Source organism: Lissotriton helveticus, chromosome 10 (assembly GCF_964261635.1).
Source record: "Lissotriton helveticus chromosome 10, aLisHel1.1, whole genome shotgun sequence".
NCBI classification, from domain to species: Eukaryota; Metazoa; Chordata; class Amphibia; order Caudata; family Salamandridae; genus Lissotriton; species Lissotriton helveticus.
Window position 1 is genome coordinate 448,873,039 of NC_136071.1, and position 10,976 is coordinate 448,884,014.

A 10,976-nucleotide genomic window follows, 5' to 3' on the forward strand; every position below is an offset into this window, starting at 1 on the left:
TTCCCGGGCCCTTGGCAGTGCGGCAGGCTGGGAGACAGGGCCCAGGGCCGGAGCACCCGACCCGGGGCCCGGCCGGGCCCCTGGACGCAGCCGGGGCTCCCAAGCCCGGAGGTGCATGGGACGCCTCCCCGGTCCCTCCGGACCCCGTCCCGGGCACCCTGCCACGCAGCAGGACCAAGGACAGAGCCCGGGGTGGGGAGGCCGCCCTCCCCGGGCCCTCAGGGGCCCTAGCCACTGCTCCTGAACCCAGCCAAGCAAGGGGAGGCTCCCCGGGCACATCGGAACCCCTTCCCGGGCCCTTGGCAGTGCGGCAGGCTGGGAGACAGGGCCCAGGGCCGTGGCACCCGACCCGGGGCCCGGCCGGGCCCCTGGACGCAGCCGGGGCTCCCAAGCCCGGAGGTGCATGGGACGCCTCCCCGGTCCCTCCGGACCCCGTCCCGGGCACCCTGCCACGCAGCAGGACCAAGGACAGAGCCCGGGGTGGGGAGGCCGCCCTCCCCGGGCCCTCAGGGGCCCTAGCCACTGCTCCTGAACCCAGCCAAGCAAGGGGAGGCTCCCCGGGCCCTTGGCAGTGCGGCAGGCTGGGAGACAGGGCCCAGGGCCGTGGCACCCGACCCGGGGCCCGGCCGGGCCCCTGGACCCAGCCTGGGCTCCCAAGCCCGGAGGCGCAGGGGAAGCCTCCCCGGGCCCTCCAGGACCCCGTCCCGGGCACCCTGCCACGCAGCAGGACCAAGGACAGCGCCCGGGATGGGGAGGCCGCCCTCCCCTGGACCTCAGGCCTTCCATGTAAGCCCGGCAATCTGGTCGCCCCATTGGAAAGCATTGCGCGCTACTATTGCAAACACATTATCTACCGGACTTGCTCTAGATGGCGCTCCAACATAAGGAATGTACCAACACCTTCCCTACTGGAATCATGACGAGCTGGAGCCGTCATTAGCACTGAAGGGGCTAGAGGCCACTGTAGCTGGTCATTAAAATAGGGCTCGACTGGCTGTAGCGAGGACAAGGCGTTTTCACTGTGGGCTAGAAGGATGGGGGCAGCTTTTGGTACAGGGGGCTGGTTCAATATCAGCCTCCTGTACCAAAAGCAGCATCAGTGTTTCCCCCAGCATCCCCCCCCCCCCCCCTTCCAGCGGCCGGTTCTGACTTAATTGCCAGGGCTAACTTGCGTTCCTAGTCTGGCCCTGCATTAAAGGTCCGCTCCCTTGTTAAAGGCCCGAGCTGAAGGAGCGGGCCTCTAATGGCCGGTACAGCCTGCTACAACGGGCTATAAGGCTGTATGAAATCTCTTCACATCTACCAGAGTTTGTGTTTCTAATAAGGAACAGTGCGAAAATGTCTCCCTCTGGTGGAAGACTCACGGAAGGTAAGCAGTCATTTAGTTCTTCCCAAGTAATTAGAGTTTGTAGAGTTAGCAGTGTACAATTTACAAGAAACACCTGCTTACACAGCCCTTCCTTCCAAACATGCATTATCATCTTGCTGTGCTTTCAGATACCCAGCAAGACCTTCTCATGAAGTAATATAAATACCCTGACATTTATCGCGCTCCGCGTAACCCAACCTGGGGCTGACACTGCAGCCCGCTCTCGGCCGTGCCTCATACCTGAGCCTTGGGGGGATGGGTGTGTACTGGATCGACTGCAGCAGCTTCTCGGGTTCCAGAGGTTTGCTCTTTAGATCCAGAAGTCGCAGCCACTCTTCTGGTCTCCGACGGGGCTACAAACAGGATCTTATTGAGTCGCTGCGCGCACCTGTCCATGTCATCCTCGCTGCATTCCAGATGCTTGCCCCCGAAGCTGGCGTACGCCAGGACCGGGTCAAAGGCCGCGGTGTCCGGGGCCTCCGCCTCGGGTTTAGGCTTCCGAGTCAGGATGAATATGAAAATGATGAAGAGGACCAGGCAGACTGACACCAGCCACTGCTCATCCATTTTGAATCCCGCAATCGGTTCTGAAAGGATTCACCACTCAAAGGCGTCTTCGGAAAGTCCCAATCAATGAAAAGATGAATCCGGTGCTGCAAACTAGATAGTTAGCGTAAACAAGCCAAGAGAGATAAAATACGAACAATGCAGCTGTCAAATAAGGTTCGCTTTTCCGCACTAACACAACGCAGAAGTGTGGAGGCCTTTTGTCCGATGTCTTCGTTCTTCCTGAATATTTATTTCCAAACAGATTCCTCCTCTATACTGGAAGATTGTTGACGTCGCCAGTCTCCGTCCAGACTCAAATGTATTTAAGTCTGAGCTGCTGTGAACCCGTTAAATGCTCATTTCTTCTCAGTTTGAAGTTATTTAACTGTAAACTGTAGCTGGGCACAAGTTACACGGAGCAAGTTGGTGTCACTTCAACATAAATTCAAAATTAAACGACAAAAGAATCTAGTTCAGCTGTCAGAGCCTTATTCACCGGTCCTGGTAATGTACACAGTTATAGATATAACGAATAAGGATCTAGTACAAGGAGTCCATTCCGTGTAATTTTCGTCTCTGATTATGAAAATATAACCGCTTCTCTAAAATCGTGTAAAGGGATCGTTCTCCTTTGAAATATCCTTTTCAGTAGGTTGTCGTTGGAATTTTCTCCGTCAGTTGTTCTTCGGGGTTTCCACTGACAATTATCTAGATTTTGTATTTGTACTTTTTTCTTGTTCTTTATTCAGGGCTGTCAAAGATTAGCATTGAAGCATCGAAACGACGAATTCAACTTTACTCATCACAGACCCGGTCCTCGGCTTTAACAGGGCTCACTCCACAACCAAGCAGAGAACTAGTTTGAGGGATGACACCTGGCAACGCAGCCTGTGTTCTGTTTTTGTGGGCATCCCGCGGCCTTTTGCTTGGGACCGACCCACACAGCCTCGTCGTATGAGCCTTCCAGCTCTCATCCAATGAGATCACTCTGGGGCAATGACACGGCGCCAATCTGAGTGATCTACACCTGCAGAGCAGCAATTTGCTCCCTTAGCGCGCACGCGAAGGTTTCTGGGAGACTTGCCAACCAGAAAGGATTTTGACCGGGCTGAAATAAGAGGATGCTGTCAGATCAGACGGAGATATGGCCGGTTATTTTGGGAAACACATCTTCTTCGGTAACGTGTTTAGTCAGCAGGGCACCCACATGTGACAGGAGTGTTTTTCCTCCCTCTAGTTCAGGGGTGGCTGGTACCCTCTGACAGTGGTGGGCGAGTGAAGTGCTCCACCACTTCCCAAAAACACCTCCTCCTTCCACAACTTCAAAGTAAAACACTACTCCCTCCAAAAGCCCAAAATACAATATCCCTTCCCTCCCAAAGCCCCAAATAAAACAACCTCTCCCTCCAAAAGTAAAATAATAAAATTAAAAAATTGTAATAAATAAAAGACACTTTCGGTGTTCCACTTCTGAGTCTGCTGTAGGAGTGGAGCTCCCCTAACAAATTCAGACACTGCTCTCATGCTGTTAATTAAAAAAAAAGAAAAAAAAAAAAAAGGAAGGTGGAGTGGACGATGAGCGACATAAAAACTTTGAGAACTGGCTTAGTGACCCTCTAGATGGCTTGATCCCTATGAAGTTAGCAGGACCAGGCCACCCTGCATGTTGAGCCCCTTGGAAGTCTAACAACATTAGTGAATTAAAAAGAGAAGCAAAAAAAGCAGAAAGACTGTGGAGAACAATGTATGATGAGCCAAGTGAGGCCTTATACAAAAGAGCAACACAAAATAACAGCATGCCATCAGAGACGCAAGGATAACATATTTCACCATCATATAAGAAAACACTCCAAATACCTCAAATGAATTGTTTAAACCAGTAAACAGTCTTATTAAGGCAGCGAAAACTCAAAATGGGCCCACACCCTGAGTTGAGAAGTCTAACACACTAGCTGAGTTATTTCTAGGAAAGGTGAACAATATTCTGCTTTCCTGCTTACTTTTCCCACAAACACTTCTCAATATTCAATCAACTCCACGAGTGCATCAGTAAGCTATACACTAACAGCTTTCTGAAAACTGCACATTGAGATAACTGAGGAGATCCTCAACTCAATCAAATCAGGTTCTCTAATAGATATATCCCCTCCAGATGTCTTAAGAAAAGGAGGGATTATTTTGTTAGTCAAACTGACAGATCTCCTCAACTAGTCATCAGAGAGGGGCATGGTCTATTAGGCACGGAAAAATGTGGTAGTAAAACCCCTCCTGAAATAGCCTACAACAAATCCTCTGCTGGTGGAAAGCTACTGCCCCATATCACTCCTTCCTGGGGTGAGCAAGATTCTTGAAAAATACGTGAATAAACCACTTTCCACCTTCTTGGAAATACTTACATCCTGCATCCTACCAAGACAGGGTTTAGACCTGGCTAGATCTTGCAGCAGACAAAACCTCTCTTTTTGGAATCTGTTATCTTCTTGCTTGTTAGAGTACCGGGTTTCCCCCCCCCCCCCCCCCCCGGTCCTATGATTATGCCTCCAAACTTCAGAGTCCACTGTGGCGGTTCCGTTAGACAAGAAAAGGACCTCGTGGTAGTCCCTACCTTGATGGAGTCTGTGTCGGGTATGGTTGGTCGCCACTCGTCACAAAATACCTCAGTAAACCCAGATTCAGTCTCCCGCCAGATCGTTCCCCAAAGAGGTGGAGATTGTGAGTGCGTTCTATCCCGAGTCGCACGAATAGGTGGTTGGCTATATAGTCTGCGGGCAAGAGGTACAGGCAAATGAGGACAAAAAAAAAAAGACAGGGTTTAGACCAGGTAACAGTACCAAGACAGCCCTCTTAATGGCAACTGAAGAGCTAAGATAAATCCTGCATCAAGGCGGCTCAGCAGCAATGATCTTGCTAGATCTGAGCTCCGTCTTCGACACAGTATCCCACCCAGTCCTCATTCAGAGAATAAAGGAGGCAGGAATAAATGGAACTGATCTCAAATGACTAATAGACTTTCTGGAGCTGAGAAGCTTGCAAGCGCAGGAGGACTCTTCCTTCTCTACAACATTTGCATTAATTTTGAAGCAACCCAGGGATCCTCGTTGAGTCCCACCATTTTTAGGTCGAGCATAGGCAGCACATACGCTGTCTCTCGACATACTGCATTCACTCTGTGGACTTACAGCCCACCTCCAACTTCTGATTGGTTTTTGTCAGTGTCCTTTAAAAACCGTTGCTTCCAATTGGATAATGGTTCCTGCTTGTTACACCTTTTTTGTCCATTGTTAACTCTCATGTTTTGCCCCCAGGACTTGTCCTCTTCCACTTGTTTTTTGTGGTTTTCATAAACTTGTGAATCAGCACTGTGCCCACTTTTTCTCTATTACTTTGTGTTCTGTAACTTTTTAAAATAAATCTGAACAAGTGCTTCTGTGGGTCTGGTTACTGGCATGGTGGCAGTATGCCGATAGTCTCAGGAGATGCGCGTCATGTTTTCTTTGATCAACAAGGCCCACGCTGCTCTTTATCTTTTACCGTGGCGGCTGTGCATCTTTCTTTTTCTATATTACTGTGTGTTCTGGAACTTAAAACAAAAAAATCTGAACAGATGTTTCTGTGGGTCTGGTTACTGGCATGCCGACAGCATGAAGGCCGCTTCAGGAGGCATGTGGCATGTTTTCTTTGATCAACACGGTACCCGCCAGCTTCATCTATTACCATGGCAGCTGCGCACATTTCTTTCATCAGTACAGCTCTTGCCAGGACAGGAGAGGGTTTGTGCTCTTCACCCTCCTAGCCGCCTCTCTCCCCGGATCCCTGCTGCCTCGCTGTGCACTGCTGCTCTCCTGCCCACCTGTAGAAGATGGGACAGAACCAGGGCACAAGTCCTATAATAAGAAGTGGGGGGACACTGTCACTGGAAGTGACGTCACAAAAGGTGGCTTGCACCATCAGGCTCATTGCCTCCCCTCCCTCACCCCTTAGATGCGATTGCATCTGAGAAGTCAGCCCGTGAGCAGCGTGCTGTGAGCTCCAAGCTCCTCGTCCCAGAGAGGCCAAAGCGTGAAGTTTAGCTGTTTGGCAGGGGGGACGGCGTCCACCCAGTTAAATAAGTAGGGGGATGCCGTCCACCCACGTGGTACCCCCGACTCGAGCCCTGGACAGAACCGAGCTCAGCGACTGTCCCTCCCCCTCACCCATTCTTTACTTCAATTCCCCCACCGGACCTTACTTCCCTTTCAGTTTGTTTGTCTTGGTGGCGTGCCACCCCGAGCCAGGAAGATGAGCGTGAATGGAGGCTCTACCACCAGACTCAACACACTCTGCTGATTCGGCCCATGAGCTAAACGGATGGACCAGGTACAAGATGAACATAAGCAGCGGATGCGAAATGGCCGGTCATAGCTGCATGATGGCCCCCCAATGTGTTGCAACATGGGGCTGCAGAAGGTGTCCCATGTGCAGCAGCAGCAGCACAGCTAGGAGTCCAACGGAGACGGCCACTGAGGAGGGTAATAGCAATGTGAAATGTGTGACCCTGCGCAGCCTCACAACCGGGTCTTAAACCCATGTTGTACTATGGGCCAACCTGCTACCTTAAACCATAGTTTGTAAACTGGGTGGGACAAGCTGTACAGGAACTTTGTTACCTCTATGGAAGTTTCTCTTCTTGCTCTTCTCGCTGTGCTATGTGAGCTCCATCCACGTCCATGCACTTCCCTGGCAGTTCTAAATAGCGTAGCTTGGTTTTTTTTCCGGTGTATTCTGGAAATTGTAGTTTTCCACGTTTAAACCAATAATGGTTAGTAGAAGACATAGATTAAAACAAAGTGATGGATAACATATTCACACCTGGCTTGTTAAGTTACTTGTCTATCATCATCATCATCATCAATCATCCTTTATTCGAATACAAGTTTTATCCATAAAAGTGCAATGCATAATAATGAAATACATAGGATTCATAGTAAGAAGTATTAAAAACACAATACATACAAACATATAAAATAATTAAAATACACTTCCCCATTAAAAATACATGTGATACAAAATCCAGAGTTAAAACTATTCAACAGACCTATACAGTATACCTCGTTTTCTTAAAAAAAACGATCAGAAAATGCTTTGAATACGCTAAGAATCCACTGAAAACATAAAATGTAGCATTGTTTGCCCTGAGTTATCATCACAGGGGCATGGCATAGACTTCAACTAGCATTAAAACCCAGTGGGAAACACAACATGTATTTCACAGTGTCAGCCCTGTAACGGAACAGAAGGCTGCATTCTTAGCCTCCCCACACTCTGGTCAGAGTCCCTGCAATACTATCTGGTTAATCTAATAACATATTGGTTGCCACGCTCACCTTTGAAGTTTACGATCACGTTCTTTTGAAGGCAGCCTGATCATATAAAGCCTGACATAACTGTTTTTTCATTAATATTTAGGTTGTTAGTCAGGTCAATAAAGACCCATTCTAAATTAACAGAGCACAGACGAGATCCAATGCTAGCTAGCCAGGAGATATCTATGCCTTTTTCACACCTGAGGCAATCCAGGATGATATCCCTGGTTAGACATGTGGTCTCATTTTCCAGATCACAAGCCAAAACAGGGGCGGCCAAGCTTTAATATAATCCTCAATATATGGGATATCCAATCCTCTAAGGCAAATGAAGGTTGGGGACGAAATAGGTGCCATAAGAAACTTTCTGCAAAACCACTTTTCTTCTATCTGAGCAGGATTGCAATTCTGGAAACCCCACACCTCACCGCCATACGCAGCTGTCGGCAGACATTGGGTTTTTATATATTTGCACTAATGGGAGGAGGGTGCAGCCACCCCTAGGTTGTGGTAGGCTAAATAGAGCACCAATAGAATGTGACAATTTTAGCCTGTTATGTGCAATCTGTGGGGCCCACGAACCAGTAGCAACAAATATTAATCCCAAGTACGAGAAGGTACTAACGTGTCCAAGTATTGCTGCCTACAGAAATAGAGGACAGACAATGTTTCTTGGGTCCACAGGCCATAATGAAAGATTTTTAAAAATTTGTTTGCAAATCCAGGGAAGCTATAAAATCAACAAAACCTTGCCTTAGCCGCCGTAGGGCTCTCGGCATACAATCCATTAATACGGCATTGTCCGCATATAGAAGTGTTAGTGTACTTATCTATAATTTTGTGTGTGATTTTGTATTAATTTTTTTTTTCCTGACCGATTTTCTCATCCTCTTCCGGCAACTTCAACCAATAGCACTCCTAGCTAGCTGAACTCGCTGATCACTCAAGCAGCCCTTGTTTCCAAAGGGGAGGGCAAACAAGTTTTGCTTGTGTGTCTAGACTCTCGGAGAGTCACTTGCGTAGGAAAATTGAGGGAGCCTCCCTGCAAGGTATGTAGAGGGCCCCCCTCTGGGCTCAATTAGGAGCTCTCTGGACAGAGTGCAGTGCCTAGGGGGCCCCCTGGAGCTTCGGGCCCCCCCCACCGCGTGGGCTGCGGGAGCCTTTGTTACGCCCCTGCGGAGAGTAATTGTCATACGACTGGAGCGTGTTCGTGACATCTACTTTGGGTTTGGAAGCTCCTGGGCTGGAACATGAGAGTTGCTTGGGTTTAGGGAGGGAAATGTCAAAGTGTGAAGCCATGGGGAGTGGTGCTGGTCGACACCTGGAGCAAACTGTGCAAAAGAGTAACATTCCCTAGTAGGAACAAAAAACGTCTGTACTCCTGTTTGTTAGGCCAAATGCCCCAGCCCATGACATTGCATGTTGTGTATTGCTTTCCACACTTGCTTTGTATTGGATACGGACTTGTACATTCATAGTAAGTTTGGACTTGCTCATATACTATATTGGTTCAGCCATGTCCTAGCAATACATTTGCCCCTATTGTTCCATACCCCAGTCGCTCAAACACATGAACTGGTTACAGGCAGTTCGATGGAACTCGTTTTATCTGTCTCAGGCAGGTGGGGGTAGAAAAGTTGAATTGTCCGTGCCTGGAACTTAATCTGCAATCTTCTGGCTGTTTAGAGCTTATTGGGAAAGGAAGGTAAGTAATTCACTGCAGCCGATGGTCCCCCTGGGAGTTCACAGCTGTTACAAAACTATGGCCAGAAGAGTAGAGAGGGTCAACAATGCTGGAAGAGAACAAAGGGGGGGATACGTCCTCCCAACTAAACACTAACTAGCATGACACTACTAGAGTGTGTGAGGGTTACTAAACAAAAAGGAATTGCTAGAATAATCTTATGAGCCTCCTTTGAGAGAGGATAGTGCCCAGTAGATAGCTCAATCAAGTGGGATACCTTTAATTGCGGTTAGTTCACAGCTGGTGCCATGCTACTTCTAGTTTGCCCTCGCCCAATCACTGGGCGAGGAAGGGATCTATGACTGAGCAAATACATTTTACTTGGCACATTTAGATCTGCCATTTAGTACTCTAATATTTAGCTTATGCTATGCTTAGCCATAGCCTAGATGATGAGCTCACCTAAACACCGTGGCAGATCTAGAAGAGAGATCACCACCAGCCTGGGCCATCCATTCCTCACGTTATACCAAATTCTTCTGTGTAAGTGTGTTTTATTAAAAATAGTTTGTCGTTACTCCTCATTTTTAAGATGCTGGTTGGACAGCTGTCCGTCTGGCACTCCACCCTGGGCACCTGGTGTTCTCTTCTATTACGTCGGTGAACCTTTTCCAGCAGCCACTGTTGGGTGTAGTAGTACTTGAGTCTCCAGCTGTTTGCTGCCAAAAACGTACGACCTTGTGCCATCTCAGGAAGCTGGACGCGCCATGACAAAGAAATTCTTCAAATATTTTACGTTGCAAGCCATTGTTGTGACCTATTCGGATTTGTGATCCCAATTTTCATTATACCTTAATTAGGGCCGAGATGAAGGGCATTTAAGTACCACAAACACCTGACGTTTTTTTTATATAAAATGTACTGTTTGCGGAGTTCCAGCCTTCTTTGTATGCAGAATGTCTTAAAATACTTTTTTTTAATTATTATTTCTTCACCGTCAGCTTATTGCATGGTAAATAAATTAATCACACACTGCCCTGCTAGCTGTAGATTTATTTGTAATGCATCATGTCCTCTTTTTCTTTCCTTTCTCTTTATATACAAATATATATTGGCCTATATAAGTATGTATACACTCATCTGCCCTGCCTTCAAGCACTGGGTAAAAAACTCCTTGGGGTTCTACGTGAACTTTTTTCTTTAACCGGTTCCGTGCTGATGACGGAACCGCTCCGTCATCAGCCGCGGTGGCACTGTGCTGATGACGGAGTGGTTCGGTCATGGCCCGCCTGACGCGCGGCACTGATTTTGTGCCTGCGCGTTCTATTGAGCGGGCGGGGCCATGACGGAACCGCTCCGTCATGAGCACAGCTCAACCGCGGCTGGTGACGGAGCGGTTCCGTCACCAGCATGCGCCCGCTGCGCGCCCCCCGCCCCCTTAGCGCTGCGGCAGAATAGCCGCCGCAGCGATGTGGTTAATGAGAAATCACTAAATTGCAGCACCAGATTTAAGGATTCAGCAAACTTCTTTTCGTAGATACAAAATAGCATTACATGATAGCTAGATGCCTTTGCAAAGACAATAGGGCTGCACCGGCATAGCGAAACAACGTCCAATCAGTGCAGCATCCCGCCGGCACACCACAAACTCTGCATCACTCAGCACCACCTGAGCACCAGCACAGCACCACCTAAGTATCACTCAGCATCAAGGGCAATGATTTCAACAGTGCAGCAAGTGCAGTGGCACTGGGGCCAAAAGCTCCTTACACCCCACTAAACATCGATTATTGCTATAGTTTACAATTTAACAGGCATATTACAAGTGCAGTTATCTTGCAGACACTAGGGTCATGATTTGAATGGTGCAGCATGTGCAGTGACACCAGGACCAAAAACTCTAAGCACCCCAATAAACACCTAATATTTATATATTTTACTACTAAAAAGCCAATCACAAGTGCATTTACCTTCCAGTTAAAGGGGAATAGATTTAAATGGTGCATGAGGTGCAGTGGCACCAGGGCCAAAA

General features: G+C 48.3%; 1 protein-coding gene across 1 annotated transcript in view; it reads right to left on the reverse strand.

Annotated features, from left to right (window-relative positions):
• Positions 1–2,906, reverse strand: part of LOC144784276 (uncharacterized) — a 401,825-nt gene extending 398,919 nt beyond the window's left edge. The window contains exon 1 of the mRNA XM_078662945.1: positions 1,610–2,906. Within this exon, the coding sequence (XP_078519071.1) occupies positions 1,610–1,936 (327 nt within the window). The 5' untranslated portion in view covers positions 1,937–2,906. The remainder of the gene's footprint in view (positions 1–1,609) is intronic.
• Positions 2,907–10,976: the final 8,070 nt, after the last annotated feature.